We start from the raw sequence: 22423 nt of genomic DNA on the forward strand, positions 1-22423 counted from the left end.
GGCACCACCTCTCAGTAATCTTTGTTTCAAATGAGAATAGTTTGTTGTGAAATAATCTGTCTACCTGGGTGCTAAATGGTGCCTTTACTTCTTACATTAGAACTGTCTGGTCTGCTGACCAGATGAGATCGTTGGTATATTTCTTTTTTTTTTTTTTTAAGATTTTATTTATTTATCATGACAGACACAGCGAGAGAGAGAGAGAGGCAGAAACACAGGCAGAGGGAGAAGCAGGCCCCATGCAGGAGCCTGATGTGGGACTCGATCTTGGGTCTCCAGCATCATGCCCTGGACCAAAGGCAGGCACCAAACTGCTGAGCCACCCAGGGATCCCGCGTTGGTATATTTCAATAAAATTCTCTTGCTCGGTCTTACTAGTAATTCTATTTGAATTGTCCTGGGTCATTCGATTACATTCAGTAGTAATTGAGTGGTTACTATCTACCAGACACCATTCTAGTTCCTTTAAAGGACAAAGAATTTTGTCCCCTTGAGCATTGTACAGATAGATAACAATAAGCATTGAGCATTTAAAAAGTTAGATAGCATATTAGCAGGCAATAATGCTATGGACGAAAAAAGAAAAGGTAAAGTAAGGAAGGGGAATTAGGAGTGTGAGAGCAGGGGGTGAGATGCAGTTTTAAATGGGTGGCCAAGGATAGGCCTCATTGAGAAGGTGAATTTTGGAGCAGACATTTGAAGGAATAGAAGAATTAGACCCACAGATATCTGGGGGGGTGGGGGGAAGAGCGTTCTAGGCAGAAGTGCATTCCAAGCAGAAGAAACGAGGAATGCAAAAGTCCTGAGGTGGAAGACTGCTGAATTGGAATTGCAGCAGGGGGTCTGTGTGCCTGGAGCATGGAGGCCAGTATGGAGCTAAATGAGAACGGAGCAGGGAGAGAAGTGGATGATGATATCAGAGAGATAACTGGGGACAGGGTACTGGATTATGTAATAAGGCTTTATTGGCCATTGAAGGGATTTTTGTCTTTATTCTAAATGAAAAGGGAAGTTTTTTGAGGAGAGAAGTGACACGATCTGATTTTCTTTAAAGAATTTTATTTATTTTTAAAGAATTACTCTGTTGCTGTGTTGCAAATAGACTGTAGCAAAGTCCCAAGGATCATTGGATGCATTTCAGCGGCTTGTGGTTACAAACTATTAATCTCTGCGATTATTTTAAATACTTTGTTTAAATATGGAAATGTTTTTGTCTTTTGATCATTGCTTGATCAAATAGGTGTGACAGTAGTAAACATGTCAATCTATAGACATAGAAGAGACTTTTTTTCCTACATTGGTTTTTTTCTGTATAATGCTTTAAAAAGAAAGGTGGTAGGGAAAGAATCTTGACAATTGGGTGTTGTCCAAGAAGTGCTTAATAAATGAAGCTCTAGGATGGAGTGCTGTCTAGAGTACTGAAACCATTTATTGTAGAATTGTGCCTTTTTTGCTTGTACAGTAGATTTTACTTATGAATCACTTTGAGAAATGATTTATGCTCCTTACATTTGATTAAATTTAAAGGAGACTGTCTTCATAAGAAAAGTGAAAAACGAGATTTGTATTAGGCCATGTAATTGTCTTTTCAGTTTTAGAGTAATAAAGTCCTACATACTTAATTAATTTTTAATTAATTAATTAATTGAGATGGAGGGCAAAAGGAGAAGGGCAGAGAATATCTAAAGCAGTTTTTTTTTTCTCATGAGTGCAGAGCCTGACATGGGGCTCCACCTCAGGATTCTGAGATCAAGACCTGAGCTGAAACCAAGAGTCCAACACTTAACCGACTGTGCCACTCAGGGGCCCCTACTTAATATATTTTTAAAGATAAGAGAACTAGGGCAGGGAAAAGAGGGAGTCATTTGTTTCCATTGGCTGCAGCCTCTGTGTTCACAGCTCACATTTGCCCAGAATCCAGAGACCTCCTCAGCTAAGGACCCCATTATGCTGGATATTTTCATCCTGATATTCTTTGCCATCATTAGCCTGGTCATTCTGTCCTACATCATCTATCTGGTCTAGTGGCCTGCAGCTGTGGTGGGAAGCCCTCAGAACAATTCAGCGGGGAGGAAGGATGAAGCTGAATGGCCAAGCATCCTGCTTGGCTGACACACCAGTGGATTTTTTCTTCTGGACATTATTTGGGCTCCTGGTCTCCAGTCCAACAAGAGGCCTCTTATCAGCAGCATCAGTCCTGTTGCCTTTCAGACCTCATCCAGAGGCTTCTGGATATGGTTAATCACTGTCAAGCTGGAGGCGTTTTGCACTCAGCTGGGACATCAGGAATTTGTGGACATGGCTGGCAACGCTGTGTGCGTGCTAGCTGTAGATAGAGGGTGTTGAGGACACAAAGCTGAAATGTAGACTCGTTAAAGTTACCATGGTGAACTGCTCAAATATTCATTTTGAGAGCTTTTCTTTAGGTGTAAATGCAACTACATATTATGCTAAAAATATGTTCTTTCCTTTCCCTCTTACATGCGGGAGGTTCCCTTGTATTGGTCCAAGAGCACGTTGTCTATCTTCATCTGTGAAGTAGTTACTTTATCACTGTCTTTACAGACTGCACAATTGGAGTTTGTGTAGTATCTCTTTTCTCACTCTCTAGCCAAAAGGAAATCGTCATTTGAATTTTTAAGATTTATCATATTTTTTCTACTCCATACCACTTGTGTCCCAGCTTCTCACTTAAGGAGAGAAAAGGTTATTATAGTCCTCATTCTTTGTGACTGGCTAAATTATAAGTTATTGAAATAGGGTAGCTATAACTCATCTTGTTATTTGAGAAAAATCTCTCTCTTACCCCCAAATAAATGTTTTTTTTTTTTATATATATATTATCAAATGTTCCTTTTCTGGAAGAAAACTCTCAATATATTTCTTTGTCCAACTAGAGTTGAAGAAACTAGGTATTTTAGAATCATGACTAGGCTTGGGTCCCAAATCTGTGGTATATGAAAAGTCCATCATAATTGTTCAACATTTGATTTTTCTTTCTAGCTTAAAAATAAACAAGGAGGAAAAAAAAGATTGGGGAACTAGATAGCATTCCAGCTGTTCCCAAGCCAAACCTCCATTAATTTATTTGAGGTGTTAGGAACACTGACAATAGTAGTTGTATCTTTACTAAAATGTAATTAAATGTGCAAGGACAAATGCTGTAGAAATTATGTAGTTATCCATGAATGCTCCTTTTGGAATTGACTTATTTAAAATGTGCTCATCTACATTTTCCTTTCACTCTCTTGTTTATTTAAAAGTTTATACCATTTTCATAAGCATTCAGTAACTTTGCATGATGCTTGCTTTTGTCCACTGTTGGAAGACTTATTTTTGGAAACCTTCCTTTATACCATGAATTGGAATTTGACAATTGGTTGTTGTAGATTGGTCTTTGAGGTTCATGGAAACAATACACAGTGATGAGGTTAGTTTCTGCAAGACACTTCTGCCACAAATAATGCTTTTCAGTTTACCTAATTGTAGCCTGGCATCAGTGCTTGTTAGTTATTACTACTTAGACTAATTAATCTTATATATTTACATAATGTTTTGAGTTTCACCTTCTGTCTGGTAATTTTAGTGATAAAATGGATGTGGTCTCTGATGGGGACAGTAGTGGAATATCCTAATTCAAAGCATAAGCTCTTTCTCTCTCAGATTGGGCAGTCAGTGGCCTTCTGTTTGTGTAGGATTTCTTAAGTCACTGGTAACCATTTAAACACAATAGCTATACTGGAAATTACTATGGTTGCATTGGTAATACCGCTTAACATCTTTGTGAACTAGCACAGACATAGTAGTTATGATTTTTTGGTTTTATTTCATGACAAATTAAGATAGATTCTATGTGGAATCATCTAGAATAATGTTTTCTTTCTCTACTTTTTCTCTTTAAAATTATTTTTTAAAGTCATAAAATGTAATTATTTGCAAAACAAACTGACAAAATAGAAATTGGATTCTCTCTTCCTCAACCTGAGCCTTGCAATTTGTCGTAATTGATATTATGGATATAACAACCATTACACTAGATCTTCTGGGAGAAATCCTGATTTTGAAATACTGACAACATTCTCATATTTGTTAGAATATGTGTCAGTTGGTATTAAAAAATTCAGTGACTGTGATTAAGATGGAATATTGTTAGGCTTTTGCCAGCTTTCTTCTTTCATTAAAGATTAACTTTGATAGTAAGTATTGAGAATTATTATGGAAATTATCTGGAGATGCTGCTTCCCTGGTTATTGTGACGCTTATGAAACTTTTTTAAAAAGATCATTCTCTTGACTTAAATTTGAAGTCAACTAGAAGAATTGGAGGCAATATGTGCTGTGATTAAGATCATGCATGGTCCTGAGAGCAAACAGTTTTCTGATTCAACCCCTGACTTTACCACTCTTTTAACCTTGAGCAGGTTACATATCCTTGTTCTGCCTCTGTTTCCTCATCAATGAAATGGGAAAACTAATGGGACTTACGTTTCAGACTTGTCAGGAAGAGTACATGAGACACAGGCATAACAAAGAGTGCTTGGCACAAAATAAGCACTGACTGCATTTGGTTATGTTATATTGAGCTTGGAACATCTCTTAAAAGAGAATTATCTTTATGAAACATTTCAAAAATCCAATTTATTCTTTAAGTTAGGTTTAGAGTCTGTCCTTTCCTTAAGGCAGTATAATTGTGCAAGCTTTAAAAACATGAAATGCTAAAAATCTTAATTTTACATGTAGGCCAAGTTCTGTTGATCTTTGTGAAATTGGAAATTGATGTTATCATCCCAACAGGGAAATTATGAAACAGAAAAAAAATTCAATTCCTCCTTAAGGAAAGAAACTAATAATAGTGTGTGTGTGTATGTGTGTAAGAGTGTGTGGAGAGAGGTCATACACATATTTATTTATACAATACATTAATAGTAGATTTAAATTTACTGGCCTGGTTTCTTTCCCTCCAAATTTATAAAAAATAAAAATAGAAATGAAATAAAATCAGCATTCTTTATAGCTCAACTGGTATACATTATTATTCAGCATCAGGAATGAATAGTGATTCTTATACAATAGATAAAACCTAACCTGCTTTTTTTAATTCAGCCTTTTTAGTACTGATCTGGTTTTTATGTTCCCATAACTGTGTGTAATACAGTAATGAGTGGGTAAGGCATTGCATCTAGAATATCTATGGTGAACCTGTTGGACTTGAATGTAATCATTCCTAATCTCACCACACCTGTGAGGAGAGGTTCTGGAATGCCCCATCTTACTTACTTATGTTCCTCCTTCCTTTATACTAAATGCAGGAATATTGTCAGTGAACAATATCCTTTTACCAGTGAAACCTGACAAAGGAGATTATAATTTGAAAATTTAAAGACACTCCTATTTTAGATTCTACAACTTGGTTTGTAATAAGGTGAAAATATAATGATAGATTGGAAAATCCAAGATACTTTATTTTGGCAGTGCATTTTTAGTTGCACTGTGTATTTCTCACGCAACAGAATTTTTTTAAAGAACTGATATGAACATATACTTCATTCTTATCTTCATCTTTACTTTTTTTTTCTTTAGAAAATTTAGGAAAAGATACATCAAGTAGGAACGAGTATAGAAATTTTTCGAAAAATAGATGGGAGGTGGTAAAATTACAATAGGGGTGTTGCAAATGAGCCTCTCATGAGTAGTTATTAGGTGTTTAGTTATCACTGTGGTACTTACTGGGTGGCCTTTTCTTTTTTTCTTTTGTGTATCATCATAACTGTACTCTTTAATCCCCATCACCTATTTCACCTATCACTCCACCGACCTCCTACCTGGTTTGTATAGTTTGGCTTGTTCTCCATAGTTAAGAATCTGTTTCTTGGTTTGTCTCTCTCTTTCTGTTTTTTTCCCCCTTTGTTCAATTTTTTCTTTTTTAAGTTGTACATATGAGTGCGATCATATGATATTTGCCTTTATTTCACTTAGCATTATACTCTCTAGCTTCATCCATGTTGTTGCAAATGGCAAGATTGCGTTCTTTTTATGGCTGAGTAATATATCATTGTATATACATATATACTTTATCTTCATCCATTCATTTATCAATGGACACTTAGGCTGCTTCCACAGTTTGGCTATTGTAACTAGGGCTACAGAAAAACATAGGGGTACTACATGTATCCCTTTGAATTAGTCTTTTTTTATTTTGGGGTAAATACCCAATAGTGTGGTTACTGGGTTGTAGAGTAGTTCTATTTTCAATTTTTTGAGGAACCTCCATACCATTTTCCACAGTGGCTGCACCATTTTGCATTCCCACCATTAGTGCAAGAGGTTCTGTTTTTCTCCACATCCTCACCGACACTGGTTGTTTTCATTGTAGCCATTCTGACTGGTGTGAGGTGATATACCTCATTGTAGTTTTGATTTGCATTTCCCTAATGATGAGTGATATTAAGCATCTTTTCATGTGTCTGTTGGCCATTTGTGTGTCTTCTTTGGAGAAATGTCTGTTCATCTCTTCTGCCCATTTTTTTTTTTAAGATTTTATTTATTTATTCATGAGAGAGACACACACACAGAGATAGAGACACAGGTAGAGGAAGAAGCAGGCTCCATGCAGGGAGCCTGATGTGGGACTTGATCCCGGGACTCCAGGACCATGCCCTGGGCTGAAGGCAGGCACTAAACTGCTGAGCCATCCAGGGATCCCCTCTTCTGCCCATTTCTTAATTGGATTATTTGTTTTTTGGGTATTGAGTTGTATCAGTTCTTTTTATATTTTGGATACTAACTCTTTATCAGATATGTTGTTTGCAAATATCTTCTATTTAGTAGGTTGCCTTTTAGGGATGGCCTTTTCTTAAAACTTTTAGGGCAGCCTGGGTGGCTCAGTGGTTTAGCGCCTGCCTTCAGCCCAGGGCGTGATCCTGGAGGCCCGGGATCGAGTCCCACATCGGGCTCCCTGCATGGAGTCTGCTTCTCCCTCTGCCTGTGTCTGCATTTCTCTCTCTCTCTGTCTCAAATGAGTAAATAAATAAAATCTTAAAAAAAAAAAAAAAAAACTTTTAGAAGCCTTATGAAGATAAGAGCTTTCATAGGGACCCTGGATTATCGTGTAACTCTCCCATTAATTTCTAGGTATCTGGTGACCCATCTTATGGGAGCAGATCTGAACAACATTGTGAAATGTCAGAAGCTTACGGATGACCATGTTCAGTTCCTTATCTACCAAATTCTCCGAGGTCTCAAGGTATATTCTTCCTCTTTCCAAAGCTTAAGAAAAGGAAGAGGAAAAAAAAGAAAAAACCTTTCTTATGGAAAATTTCGAACACTCACAGAATCACAAATACAATCATAGTGTAATGAACCCCTACGTTTACACAGTGACCACAATTTCCAACATAGGACCAATGTTTCCTTTGTGTTCCCCAAGCCCTGAATTATTTTAAAGCAAGTCTAGATGTAATGTTGTTCCACTCATAGATATTTCAGTATGTATGTCTAAGAGCTCAAGATTCTTCATTCTTACATCTGAAGAGTAGTAATAATTTCTTGATATAATCTAATATCTGGTTAGTGTCATGTTGAAACTTTAAAAACCTCCTCAAGGAGCCTAATTTATTTGTGGGAGGGGCAGATAAGTAATGTTTTAAAATTAAAACACCTTTGACATTTAGCAGCTTTGAGTCCTTATTGAACTCCACAAAACCAATCAGAAAACAAGTTGAAAGCTCTGTTTAACTCATAGCTCAACTCTATGAGTAGAGTTGATGGTATAGAAATCATAGTTATGATAAATGTACAGATTACTGTTAATTACTTGTTCTCACTTTTAATCCCACTATATAATACTAACAGTTCTTACTGGTTCATAAAAATATACTTCAACTATGTCATATGACCATAGAGGTTGGAGATGACTTTTTCATTTAATTGACTTTTTTCTCTTTCACAGTATATACATTCAGCTGACATAATTCACAGGGTAATGTATTGTGATTTTGATGAAATTATTTGGGGAGGAGGAGGGATACTAAAGTGGAGAGGACTGGAATTCAGCCAAGATCCTAATCTACACTTACTTTAGCTGTTGAACTGTTGATTGATTGTAACTTTGCTCTAAGTTTAAACTGATTAAAGAAAGAAGATACATAGTTTTTAGTTATTTAAAGCTAATTAGGATAGATAGTGACTATAGATGGAGATCACTGATAACTGGATAAAATCTTACCTTTATATTTGGATCTTCATCATTACCTGTGGGGAAACAACATACCATGCATCATGAAATTGATCATGTCCCCTCTGTACTTACTTCCTAGGACCTAAAACCTAGCAATCTAGCTGTGAATGAAGACTGTGAGCTGAAGGTGAGATGAAGAGACACTGGTAATTGTTTGTTTCAACGTGTAATTATATGTTTGACTAACCAGGCAGACTAATGAACAGATGGATTTGTAAAACCATGACTTTTTATCTGAAAATTCATGTTCTTAGGAATATCAGATTTTGAAACTTGAACCACAGACTTATGTAAGTTTTAAAGGATATTGAAGGTGGCATCAGGTGTCTTGTTTCCATTTTTAAATAAAGTTAAAATAGATATTTAATTTATTAGTTATAATAAAGGAAAATTATAGCCTGAATATCAAATAAGCAATCCTGAAGAGATAATTACTAAATTAGTTTCCTTAGAGAAAATAATTCAAATAGGAGATAAGTAGTTTATAGAGAATAAGCAGCTCTAGTATTCTTTTTCTCATTTTTACTCAGTCTTTTAAACTTAATTACAGTAAAATGTTTCAAGTGTACTCTTGACAAAATTTTTATATCCGTTTAAGCACAAACACAGTAAAAATAAAGAACACTTTATCACTTCAGAAAGTTGGCTTGTGGTCCTTCCTAGCCAGTCCCCACCCCTCTACCCCTAATCCTGGCTTCAGACAACCACTGATCTGCTTACTGACTCTATAGAATAGATTTATTTTTTCTGGAATTTTGTATTAATGGAATCATACAGTATTTCTGTATGTATGTGTCTAACTTATGCTTAATATAATATTTTAAGCTCTGTGTTATATCAGTAGTTCGTTTCTTTTTATTGCTGTAGTATTCATTTTACGAATATGCCACAATTTGTTTATCCATCTACATGTTGATAGACATTTGCTTCCATTCTGGTTTGGGGCTATGTATAGCTGCTATGAATATTCACATGCAAGCCTTGGTGTGGATGTATGTTTCCATTGCTCTTGGGTAAATGCCTAGGAATAGCATTTTTTGTTGTGCTTTTTGTAATTTCACTCTTAAAGTTCCTGCTGTGTTTATCATGCATTCTTAGCATGGACTAGAAAGTATGTTTATGAAAGTGCTATATTGTTTTGCCTTTTTCTAAGGCACTGAGTTTTTTCCCCTCCTGCTTTATAAGTCTTAGGAGCTTGACTATTCCAGTGCCTGATTTTTCTTCTCTCCTTAGATCTTGGACTTTGGACTGGCCCGACATACAGATGATGAAATGACAGGCTATGTGGCTACCAGGTGGTACAGGGCTCCTGAGATAATGCTGAACTGGATGCATTACAACCAGACAGGTATTGCTTTTATTGGTTTTTGAGCACCTTATTAGTCACCATGTTGGGTGTATTTGGGATTCTTAGGAGTGGAGATGGTGGGAATGGGAGGAAATATCTTTTTTCCCCCCCTCAGTGATCCTTTTAAAATTGACAGGAAATATTTCACTTGCTTAGATAGAGAAAGTAGTGTTTTTATACCTAGCTTTCAAACTTTGTGATTTAGCAGTTGGGTTTTTATTTATTTAGATTTCCAACATATTCTGTGAGTACTTCTATCTGAAGACAGTGGGTTCATAATTTCAACCTCTCAACAATACTTGGGAGAATCTACCATTTCTACCAGTAAGGATCTCTGCCCCTTTATAAACAGCTTGTTTCTCTTGCCTTAGCTATGTTTTGACATCCCACCTATGGAGCCCTTTAGTGGGGTACAGGTCTTAATAAGCTTACTTCTATAAAGAAGAGTGTGATTGTTGCACCTCAAATATATATTATAATTTTTCACCTCTAGTTATAGCTTCTTTCAGGTCAAGTATGTTAGTAGTGACATTGTATGCCTTTTCTGTTTAATTTTACCAGTTGATATTTGGTCAGTGGGATGCATAATGGCCGAACTGTTGACTGGAAGAACGTTGTTTCCTGGTACAGACCGTATCCTTTAAAAAGTTTTGGATTCTTGTTTCTTATCTGTATTCCAGTGTCCATGGAAGTATATTACTTTTATCTGTCTCTAGGAAAGGCTCTCAGTTACTTGCTTATATGGTTCAGATATGTGTTACGAGATCTACCCTCTGGCTGAGTATCTTGCCTTGTCAAGAGAGAGGCTTCAATTTCCTTGTGTGAATTGGAAAAATTCTTCATAAGCTAGAGAACTCTTTACATCTTTCACGTCATCCTTTTGCACTGAGTCCCTTATTATATTAATCTTCCCACAGCAGTTCTGCAACCTGAGCATATTCCCGAGAAGCTCCAGATCTCAATGACTGGTTTAGTCTGCTTGTACAACGCTTAATGAGCACAAGGTACCCATTTATAAACCAGGGGTATCTTTAGCTTATATGTTTGGTTTGCATGTTTAAAACATTATATTTGGTCCCTATAATGATGTACCTGCTGACTGTCTTTATATTTGTTGTTTAACAAGTAATAAAAACAAGAAGTGATAAGGTCATCCTGATGTGTGCCTTTTTTTTTTCCAGCACAATTTTGTTTTTATCCTAGAATGTAGCCAAACCTTAATTTACTTCCAGATTTGTTATCTAGTTTACGGCTTATCACAGCCCTTTTATTTTAGGTCCTTTCCTATCTGCTGCATGCCCATTTCATGGTTTAGAAATAATATCAGCAAAATGTGGTTTTTGTTGGAAGTCCCATTACTTGCACTTGGGGAAAACATTCAGGTGGGAAAGAATGTTGACTTATGTGTCTAGAATTAGGTTTGAAGATTTTTGTAAAATTCATCTGACTAGCCTATAGTGGGTTTGGTTGAGCTTTAGAGATGCTGCAGTTATGCTGTGAATGTGTTCTATCATGCTTAGAGACCTAAAAGCTGTTTCAGCCCTTCACCTAGGCAAACTCTCATTGAGTTTATAATTAATTTACTGCTAACAGTTTGGGGTATACTTCCATGGTGACTGTGATGTTCATGTTGTCTATCCACATGTTCTAACTATCTTCTGCTAGAGAAAAAGTACTTTCCTACTGAACTGAAAAACTTCTGCCCCTGAGGCAAAGCTGTTTCTTTCCCTCTGAATATTTCTGCATTGGTACAGAGTTCTGTCTCCCTATATTTACTGCTCTTCATTCCCAGATTCTTAAAAAACTAGTGTTTTTCCTTTGTCCTTTGTTTCATTCACCTTATGTCTGCGTCTTAGAAATGTGGTATATACATTACAGTTGAGGCTAAGAAAATGAGGGAAAATTTGTTATTTCCCCTTTTCCTCAGTTACATGTCTCAGAGTCTCATCCTCTAGCCTGTCTTCCCAAGCACACTACTGTGATGCATTTCTCTATTCCCCTCTTCCTTTGGTCTCCTCTCTATCTTTATCTGTCTTCGGTCAGCAGCAGACACTCATGCCTCCAGAGATAACCAGAGTGGTGCAGAGAGAGACAGACAGACAGCAGGGTATACTCGTGGAGAGCAAATACTCTGGAATCAGACTACCTGGGTTTATAGGTCCTACCTCTTTTACTCCCAGCTGTGTGACTTTGAGTACGTTTTCTAACTTCTGTCTCCTGGTTTCTTTAAACATAAAATGCTAATGGTAAATACCTCACAAAGTGACTGTGAGAATTCAGTGAGATAGTATCTGGAAAGTACTTAGCCTGCCAGGAAATGTTAGACATCATCTTCATTAGTGACTTTGGGAAACAGTTATTCCCTTTACCTTCCCACTCTTTTGTCTATACCTATGAATCATTATGGTTTTATCTCACAGATGGCTGTCTACTCCCTGATGGCTTGACTCTTTTAGAATGCTAACTTTCAGGAGCACCTGGGTGGCTTAGTCGGTGAAGCATCTGAGTCTTGATTTCGGCTCAGGTCATGATCTCAGGGTTGTGATATTGAGCCCTACATTGGGCTCTCTGCTGGGCATGGAACCTGCTTAAGACTCTCTTTCTTTCTCTCTCTCTCTCCCCCTCTCTCTCCCTCTCCCTCCCCTTCTCCCTCTCTTTCCCTCTCCCTCTCCCTCCCCTTCTCCCTCTCTTTCCCTCTCCCTCCCTTCCTTCCTCCCTCTCTCTTTTCCTCTCCCTCTCTCCCCCCTCTCCTTCTTCCTCTCCCTCTGCCCTCCCTTACTCTTGCACATGCACATACTCTCTCTTGAGAAATATAAAATAAAATAAAATAAAATAAAATAAAATAAAATAAAATAAAACTAACTTTAAACCTGTAAGAAGTCTTCCTTTTTTTCCTTTTGTGAACTTTAGATAGAAAACCTAGGATTTAGACTTTTTACAATGGGCTTTTTTTTTAATACATGAAAATTCATTTCAGAATTCTTATTTTAGGGGCATCTGGGTGGCTCAGAGGTTGAGCATCTTCCTTTGGCTCAGGTCGTGATCCTGGAGTCCTGGGATCGGGTCCCACATCAGGCTCCCTGCCTGGAGCCTACTTCTCCCTCTGCCTATGTCTCTGCCTCTCTTTCTGCCTCTTTCTCTGTGTCTCTCGTGAATAAATAAAATCTTTATTAAAAAAAACCCACAAAATTCTTATTTTAGTAAAGCACCATTTCTTTTCTACTTGGCTCTTTTTTGAGACAGATATTCTCCTGGATCATAAAAATCAAATTCAGAAGATTTGTATTTTTAATATACATAACCCCCATCTTGTCAGTTGCCATCTGTGTAGATGTAGCTTTGGTGGCCTGACAAGGAAAGAGGAAAGTGTTGTCTATTATTTTTTTTCTTGCTTGAAGTGTGCAATTGCTTATAGTCTACCATAGTGGTTCTTAACTCTCATTTTTCATCAAAATACTTAGGGGAGCAAAATACTCTGGGGCACCACCCCAGAGACTCAAACCCACACTTTATGTGGGGTGAAAGCACAGGCTTTGGCATATTTTTTAAGTACCCAGTTGATTCTAGTGTATAATAGGTGTTAAGCACAACTAGAGTCTAACTCAATTGAGTCTTACTTTTAACTTTTTAGGCTGATCCTAAAAAAACATTTAATTAGGCAATCTTTCTTTCTTTCTTTCTTTCTTTCTTCTTTCTTTCCTTTTCTTTTCCTTTTCTTTTCTTTCTTTTTCTTTTCTTTTCTTTTCTTTTCTTTTCTTTTTTTTCTTTCTTTTCTTTTCTTTTCCTTTTCTTTTCTTTTCTCCTTTCCTTTCCTTTTTCCTTTCCTTTTTCCTTTCCTTTCTTTCTTCTCTTTCCTTTCCATGCCAAGGAGATCAGAAAGTTTAGAATTGAGACTTATTTACCTAAGAGGTCGAGAGGATATTAGAAAACCTCTAATTGAACTCCCTGTTTTTTATAGATGAGAGGAAACCAAGACCCAGAGACGATAGATCCAGAACTGTTATTTATGACTCAGGTCACAGTTTCTTAGCATTATTTTATTTGTTGCCTATTCCTCTTATTTCTAGAACTCTTCTTCTTCCTTTTTTTTTTTTTTTTTTTTTTTAGAACTCTTCTTAAAACCTTTGGAGAATGTACTGGCTCTGCACAGTCTTCCTTTGCCCAGAAAAGCATGCAGCTACTGCTTATTTGTGATTTTTATTTTTATTTTTATTTTTTTTATTTGTGATTTTTAAATGCAACTGAATGCTGCAGCAACCTCTAGAGCATGCTCTTTATTTGAGTGCCTTCTTCTCCCTATTTTTCTCATTTATTAACTATCTTGTATTTAGAGATACTTGTGGTTTTAGCTTCTAGATAAGTGCTATCTAATAGAATTTTCTGTGGTGTTGCAAATGTTCTCTATTTGTGCTATGCACTGTGGTGGTTGGTAGCCACAGCCACATGTGGCTACTGAGCACTTAAAATATGGCTAGTGAAACTTGGGAGCTGATTAAAAATATTTCTGTGGTGAAATGTATTAACATAAAATTTGCCATTTTAACTTTTTCTTATTGTGGTAAAATATGCCCAACAGAACTTCCCATTTTAACCTTTTTAAAATATACAGTTCATGGGCACTAATTACATTAACAAAATTGTGCAACCATCACCACTATTGTATTTCCAAAACATTTTTATCACACCAAACCAAAACTCTGTGCCCATCGAACAGTACCTCTCCATTCTTCTTTCCTATAGCCTCTGATTTCCTTTCTTCTACTTTCTGAATTTGCTTATTCTAGACATTTCTTGTAAGTGGAATCCCATAATATTAGTTCTTTTGTTTCTTGATTATTTTCCTTAACCATAATGTTTTCAAGGTTCATCCAAGTTCATCCTTGTTTCCAGAACTTCATTCCTTTTTTTATGGCTGAATACTATTCCATTGCATGTGTATGCCACATTTTGTTTATGCACTCATCTGTTCATTGACATTTGGGTTATTTTCACCTTTGGCAATTGTGATTAGTGCTACAATGAATATTGGCATACAGCTATTTGTTTGAATCTCTGCTTTCAGTTCTTTGTGGTGTATGTCTAGGAGTGGAATTGTTGAGTCATGTGGTAATTCTTTGTTTAGCTTTTTGAGGAGCCACCAAACTATTTTCCACAGCAGTTACACCGTTTTTGCCCACCAATGATGTATGCGTAATTTTTCCACATCTTCACCAACACTTGTTCTGATTTTTTCTTTTCTTTAAATTATCTTCTTTTTTTTTTTAATTCATCCTCGTAAGTATGAAGTGGTATCTCTTTGTAGTTTTAATTTGTATTTCCCTAATGACCGATAATGTTAAGCATCTTTTCCTGTGTATATTGGCTATTTGTATATCTTCAGTGGAGGAATATCTGTTCAAGTTGATTATCCATCTTTTAATTAGATTGTCTTTTTGTTGTTGAGTTTTTAGTTCTGTATATATTATGGATATTAAACCTTCATTAGATACATGATTTGCAAATATTATCTCCCATTATGTGGGCTGTTCACTTTCTTGATAATGTCCTTTGAAAAGGTTTTGAATTTAATGAAGTTCCAATGTATCGGTTTTTTTCTTTTGTTGCTCTTGTCATATCTAAGAATATATTATCAAATTTGCGGTTGTGAAGATTTACTGTGTTTTCTACTAAGAATTGTAAGGGTTTATCTCTTAGATCTTTGATCCATTTTGAGTTAATTTTTGTATATGATGTCAGATTAGTAGTCCAACTTTATTCTTTTGCATGTGGAAATCTAGTTGTCTCAGCACCAATTGTTGGAGAGACTGTCCTTTCCCAGGGGCTGGCACTTCTGTCAAAGGTAATTCTATTCCATTGGTCTGCACATCTATCCTTAAAGCAGTCCCACACTGTTTTGATTCGGGCAACTTTGATTCCTGTAAGTTTTTGAATTCAGGAAGTGTGAGTCAGTCCTTCAACTTTGTTCTCATTATCAAGTGTTTTTTGTTTTGGGTTTTTTTTGTTTTTTTTAGGAGTAGTTTTCCTTTTCTTTTCAAGGTCTTTTGTAATCCCATATAGATTTGAGGATGGACTTTTACATTTCTGCCAAAAAGGCTATTGGAATTTTGGTAGACATTGTGTTGAATTTTTAGTTCACCTTGGTAATAGTGACATCTTAACAGTATGAAGTCTTCCTATCTATGAGCACAAGATGTCTTTCCATTTTTTATTTCTTAATTTCTTTTATAATTTTCATTGGACAAAACTTTCACCTTCATGCTTAAAAGGCATTTTATTCTTTTAGATGCTATTGTAAATGGAATTGCTTTCTTAATTTCCTTTTCAGGTTGTTTATTATTGGTGTGTGGAAACACAACTGATTTTTGTTGATTTTGTACCGTGCATCTTTTTTTTTTTTTAATTTTTATTTATTTATGATAGTCACATACACAGAGAGAAAGAGAGAGAGAGAGAGAGGCAGAGACATAGGCAGAGGGAGAAGCAGGCTTCATGCACCGGGAGCCCGACGTGGGATTCGATCCCGGGTCTCCAGGATCGTGCCCTGGGCCAAAGGCAGGCGCCAAACCGCTGCGCCACCCAGGGATCCCCTGTACCGTGCATCTTTACTCAATTTGTTTATTAGCGCTGGTAGATTTCTTGTAGGTTCTTTGGTATTTTCTATACATAGGATCATCTCATCTGCAAATAGAGATGGTTTTACTTCTCCCTTTCCAGTTGTTCTGGCTAGAACTTCCAGTACAGTGATGAATGACAGTGGTGAAGTGGGCATCCTTGTTTCGTTATCAGAGGGAAAGTTTTCAGTCTTCATTGACTATGATTTTAGCTTTGTGTTTTTCATAAATGCTCTTTATCATGTCAATGAAACATCATGTCAGAAATTCCTTTGTATTCAGTTTTATGAGTGTTTTAAATCTGAATTTCAAAATGTATTAGATTTTATATAGATTACATATAAATTTAATCACATGTGATTACTGGTATTGCATTGGGAAGTTTTAGATCTCTACAATTCTTGTTCCTATTCTGCTTTTTTCTCTCTCTCTCTTTTTTTTTTTTTTTTGTCATTAGTCTCCTTGAAAGATTCTTTTAGTACTGGTTGTTAATAATCCTTGGAGTTTCCCTAAAGGTGTAGGAAATACTAATTTTTCTTAAAGGTAATTATACATTATTAGCTTTTCATTTTCATTTATGACTATGTAGAACCCCTCTTCCAGGTAGGTCAAAAGCAGTATTATTTTTTTAAGGAATGAAGCACTGCCTTCCAAGTCCAGTTGACTAGGTATATCAAGTGGACATGGCTGGTGGAACTTCATATTTCGGAGAGAGTGAGGATATAGAATGTCTCTTTAGGTCTAGTGCTAACTTATTTCAAATGCCAATCGTTTTGGGAAGTGACCAGTTAGAAAATGGTTTTATTAACACTTAATAGTCGGTAGCCTAAGGAAGAGAGGAGGTAAGTTTCCCAGCCCTGTACACGCCAAATACTGTGTTCTCTTCCAGAGGTCACAGCATTTGCTTGCTGTGGTTTTCTTTTCCTAAGTAATCAAATGAATTTCCTAAATGTGTACAACTTTTTTTCCTTCTTTTATTTTAATAGAAGTGGTACTCTTAAGATATTAACTAGAGGATAATGGAGCTGTTGAGTTATAACCCACTTGCCATTAGCTGCTGCCTTACTCTGTATGAATTTCCTTAGTGTATTAAATTTGCTCCTTAATTCTTCTTTATTCATTTTTTCTTTTTATTTTTTTCAAACATTTTATGAAATACTACAAAAAGGCAAAGAATAATGTAATGAACACCTATGTTTATAGCTCTCAGGTTATGAGATAAAACATGACAATAGAGCTAAAAATTTTTGGTGTACCCCTTCTGTCACATTTACCCCTCACTTGTAGTCACTAGTTTCAAATATTCTCTTATTCTATTTTTTGAATTAAAAAAATATATTTTTAGATTTTATTTATTTATTCATGAGAGACAGAGAGAGAGAGAGAGGCAGAGACACAAGGCAGAGGGAGAAGCAGGCTCCATGCAGGGAGTCTGACGTGGGACTCGATCCCAGGACCCTAGGATCAGGCCCTGGGCTGAAGGCGGTGCTAAACTGTTGAGCCACCCGGGCTGTCCTGAATTTAAAAATTTTTTTTAAAAGTAAGCTCTACTCCCAGCAGGGGGCTCAAACTCACAACCCTGAGACCAGAGTTGCATGCTCCACCAGCTGAGCAAGCCAGGCACCCTTGTTCTCTCTCATTTTAGAATTTATTTATTTGCTTAGGAGGGAGAATGGTGTGGGGCAAAGGGAGAGAGAATCTCAAGTAGACTCCCTGCCGAGCACAGAGCCTGACGCGGGGCTCAATCTCACAACCCTGAGATCATGACCTGAGATCATGACCTGAGCCAAAACCAAGAGTTAGGCACTCAACCAACTGAGCCACCCAGGTACCCCTGTTCTCTCTTATTTTTTTAAAAAGCAGTTTTCCTAAAAAATGTTGAAGAAGAAGAATATTTCACTAGACTATTTGCCTTTTCTTCTCCAACTTGAAAATACAGATTTTTTTTCTCCCAGAAAAGATTGGAATTTTCATCTGTATCCACAAACCTAGAATACCTTAAGAATTTGTGTGTGTGTGACAGTGAAAATGACTGTTCTGACAACCAAGAAGAGAAGAAAGTAGGGTAGGTCTTCTCATAGTCCATCCTGTCATCCTTTCCTACCCTCCAAACATTAATATTCTGGATTTTGTTTCATTGAAAACTGTGGGTCACGTGCAGCAGTTAGTTGCAGGGATATCCTGCACCTGTTCCCTTCCTCATCTTCAATTCTCTGGCCTGTGGACACTTTCTAGGAGTTGCCTAAACACTTAGAAATGAATAGAATATTCCTCTCTTCATTTCCCTATGATCCAGTATCCTTAGATTGATTTCTTTATCTGTTCATTCTACCTTTTACTTATGTTACAGAGAACCTAAAGAGTAATCTTAGCCCTCAGTGGTTGTTTTAGAAAGGACCAGGAGATCTATGATTTAAATTTTGACGATTTGATCATGACAGTTAAAATATGTTTTTACCTAATAGTAAAAATTTCTTCTATCTAGGGGGAAAAAGGGGTTAAACCAGTTATGAAGGATGGCTTGTTGTGGAAATAACTAATTGTCATAATGTGGTAAATTTTGCTTTGCTCTGCTTATGTAGCTACTTGAAGCGCCCTCTGGCCTTAACTGCCTGGACAAATTCTAGTAGCTGGTACTATTGGAAGACTGACCTGTATTTCTATGGATTTGCCAGTTGTTGGAGAACCTATGGTGATTTCTTCTGAGGTCTGCATGCTTTGACTTCTTTTATGCAAGTGCTTTTAGCTACTAAGTAGGTTTTTATTTTGCATTGTGTGTTTACTAATCTCCTAAGTATTGGCTACTGTGCTGTACCAACTCTCTTTGTCCATGGCCCTTACACACTCTTGGCACTATATTTTTATACTCTCTATGGTGTAAATGCTTCAGATGGAGTGTTTGAGAACTTTGTTAGGCCTGATATTAAATGAAACGACTTTTCTTAACTTTTTTGTATTGAGACTTCCCATAGAGTATGTTCATTTTGGTTTTGAGAGCAAGGCAGAGGGGATAGAGCTGAGTTTAAAAGCATATTACAGCAAGTCTTTTTAAGCCAACCAACATTTATCAGACTACTCCGTGGAAGGTGCTAGAGATAGGAGCAGCTATCGCCAAAAACAGAATGATCATAATCAGTGGAAAGTAAGTTACAGGAGTTACTGGAACAAATGTCTACTCTCTGATTATAGAATAAGACAGTGATAATAACGCTATAACAGGTATAACTAAGTTATTGAGAAGAAGTAGAGATTAATTTGAGCCTAAGATTCATGGTTTGAGTAGGACTCTGAAAAAAAAAAAAAAAAAAAAAGAACAAGCTTGGTAGGAGGGGAGAGTAGAGGGCATTTCTGTTTGACTTGGATAAATGAAAAGCTAGAAGCTTTACAGTGCCTAAAAGATTTGGCATGCATTGAAGCATTGAGTACATTAAGGAGTAATAGTTTGAGGCAGAGTCAGGAAAGAAGCTTGATGCCAAACCAGAGAGGGCCATGAGGGGCTGAGGAGTTGGGGCTTTATACATCAGGCCTGTGATTGATTCGTACCTGCAAAAGCAGGAGAGAGGCACACGGGATCCCCCACTCATGGCTGTAGTGAGCCACTGTGGCCAGTGGGGGTGGCACAGTCTTCAGGTATGTTAAAGTGAAGTTAGGGCAGTTAAGCAACTCAGCCCAGAGTCTGCTGCCGTCCGTGGAGAGACTATACAACTTGACTCCTTTTTGTAGTCAGAAGTCTCTTAAAGGACAGTACCAATCTCAACAGCTTTATTTATAGAGAGTAGTTTTGATACATATATTGTAAAACTACCTGCTTGAGAGTTGAAGTAGTTTAGTTGGTTTCCATATATGATATGCTTTGTGAGGTGGGGTAGCTACCCACTTGAATTTGTTCTGGAAGAGTGTGAGGGGAAGTAACACTTGTAAACTGAATCATTTTACATGAGCAAAGGGGGATGCTCTACAAATTCTACTGTTGTATAGTTAATTTTAGAGCAAGACAGTAATCATCCGCCCTCCCCACTCTGTCCCCATTAATGCATACTTTAGATTTTTTTCTTGTCAGCATTTTGAACTGAGAATCAGTATTGAAATTTTAATTTCCAGAATACATTGATTTTTGCCATTTGCAGATGACAAAATTTTCTACTAATTCTTAATTTAGAAGCAATTTGTATGAGTGGACTTGTTTGTAATTTATCCTTGTTTTCTATGGAACACAAGTTGTTTAGGTCTGGAATGGGGTTGAGCAAACCTTTACTTAAAGAGCCAGATAACAAATATTCTAGGGTTTGGGGATCGTATGGTTTCTGTTGTAAGTACTCACTCAGTTCTGCTGTACATAAAACGAAAGCTGTACATAAACTAACAGGCATGGCTGTGTTCCAGCAAACCTTTATTTTCAAAACAGGCAGCAGGCTGGTCTTTGCTGACTCCTATCTAGAATTTTCTTCATTTAAGCCAATTTCATATCTGGAGGAGAAAAAAAAAAAAAAAAAAAAGAACAGGGCAAGATGCCAGTGTTATTGCATAAGTAATTCCTGTAACTTGGGCAACTATGGTTTGCAGAGGCCATTATTTTTAAGTTACACCATATTACCTTCATATGTGTAATCATAGGCAGAAATATTTTCTTCTGTCCTCCTTTCCATCCTGCTCTCCCTACCCCTCAAATATTCTGAGAGCCCACCATGGAGCAGATGGCAGGCTAGGTGCTGGGAATAGGTGGCACAGTCAGGGTGGCTCCTGCTCTCATAGAGCCACAGGTCAGCAGAGGTGACAGACGGGAAGCAAACAAAATAATTCTAGATTGTGATAAGCACTTTAATGTTTGCAAGCATTGTGCTGAGGTAGAGAATACAGGGAAGAGGGGGCTTCTTTATGTTGGGGGCAGCCTCTCTGAGGAAGTGAGTTTAAGCTGAGACCTGAAGTTGAGAAGGACCTAATATGTGAAAAACCTGACGGGATTTGTCAGGTTTTTCACGTATTAGCATCAGAAGACGGTCATCCTCCCCTCCTTCATCCCCCCAATGTCAGTGTAGACACAGATAAACTATTCACACTTTCGTAGAGAATATTAAAAGCTATTTTATATGATTTTTTTTCCTCTCCCCTTTTAACTTCCTTTTTTAAAGCAAGGCTAGAGGCAGTAAGAACAACTGAAAAGTTTTTGTCTTCTGGTTAACACATGCGCATACATTCTGAGTGTGCATGGAAGAGTTGGCTACCAGAATTAAGGTTTGGACATTGTAGCCTATTGTTCAGAGCCTCTGGGGTGTGTGAGGTTTGTCATTGCTTTTGTGAAATGGTAACCTCTGGCATTCTGCTACACTATGGCGCTCCTGAAGAACATGTGGATGCGGTGAGGGAGTGGGGCCCTCTGCTGGTCGACTGTCACTCATCACTCTTGTGCGCCTGCCACAGCCTGCATCCAGGCAGAGGCTTGAAGGCCCCTGTCGTATTACAAGTCCCTTGGGTTAAGCCTTCGGGAATATTCACAGGTGGTCACAGCTAGCTCTAGCTCCTATGCTTTGCTGCTTTTTTTGTGTCTGTAGCACTCTGCTTACCAGTGCTCTTCGCTTAACTGGCTACTCATGCTTTGGTGGAAGGTGAAGAGGTGGGTGTGGACAGAGTGAAGCTTTTGTGTTTTCACGGGCTGTCTTTAGCAGCTAAGTACCCAGCTAATGTCACTTTGCTTTACTGATAAGTGACGTTGACAGATACACAAAATGAATATAAATCGGTGATGTGTGTGGCAGTGTTCTGAGTCTTTGTACAGGAGGAGCATGTTCTACTTGAAGTGACCGTCGTGCAGAAGCCTTGATCCAGATGAATTCACCATTCTGGCTTGGTTTGGGGTTTTTAATTTTTGTTATTGGGGTATTTTGTTTGTTTTGTTTTGTTTGTTGTTGTTTGTTTTTTATTTTTATTTTGTCCCAACATTTTCCTTTATAGTCCACCATTAGATATTGATCAGTTGAAGCTCATTTTAAGACTCGTTGGAACCCCAGGGGCTGATCTTTTGAAGAAAATCTCCTCAGAGTCTGTGAGTTGATGCTTTGATTGTAATTATCTGCCCTTTTGGGAGCCTCTGCCACTTGCCTTCCATCAGTCTGTACTTTGCCCTGAGTATGTTTGTAAGCATGTGTGCCCTTTTGTGCTGACTTTCAGGATGAGGGGTGTGTGTGTGTGTGTGTGTGTGTCTGTCTGTATGTCTGTGTGTAAATGCACTCAT

The 22423-nt window shown here is 37.3% G+C and overlaps 1 protein-coding gene across 4 annotated transcripts in view; it reads left to right on the top strand.

The window, feature by feature from the left end:
* The window catches only part of MAPK14 (mitogen-activated protein kinase 14), a 75960-nt gene that overhangs the window by 39976 nt on the left and 13561 nt on the right, over positions 1-22423 (top strand). For 3 of the 4 annotated variants that reach the window (XM_025418570.3, XM_025418568.3, XM_035697347.2), the window contains exons 4-9: positions 7131-7242; positions 7948-7977; positions 8315-8362; positions 9469-9583; positions 10145-10216; positions 22155-22234. In XM_025418570.3, coding sequence (XP_025274355.1) covers positions 7131-7242; positions 7948-7977; positions 8315-8362; positions 9469-9583; positions 10145-10216; positions 22155-22234 — 457 coding nt within the window. The remainder of the gene's footprint in view (positions 1-7130; positions 7243-7947; positions 7978-8314; positions 8363-9468; positions 9584-10144; positions 10217-22154; positions 22235-22423) is intronic. The other variant, XM_025418569.3, reaches the window with a different exon arrangement.

This window comes from Canis lupus, chromosome 12 (assembly GCF_003254725.2).
Source record: "Canis lupus dingo isolate Sandy chromosome 12, ASM325472v2, whole genome shotgun sequence".
In the NCBI taxonomy this organism is placed as follows: domain Eukaryota; kingdom Metazoa; phylum Chordata; class Mammalia; order Carnivora; family Canidae; genus Canis; species Canis lupus.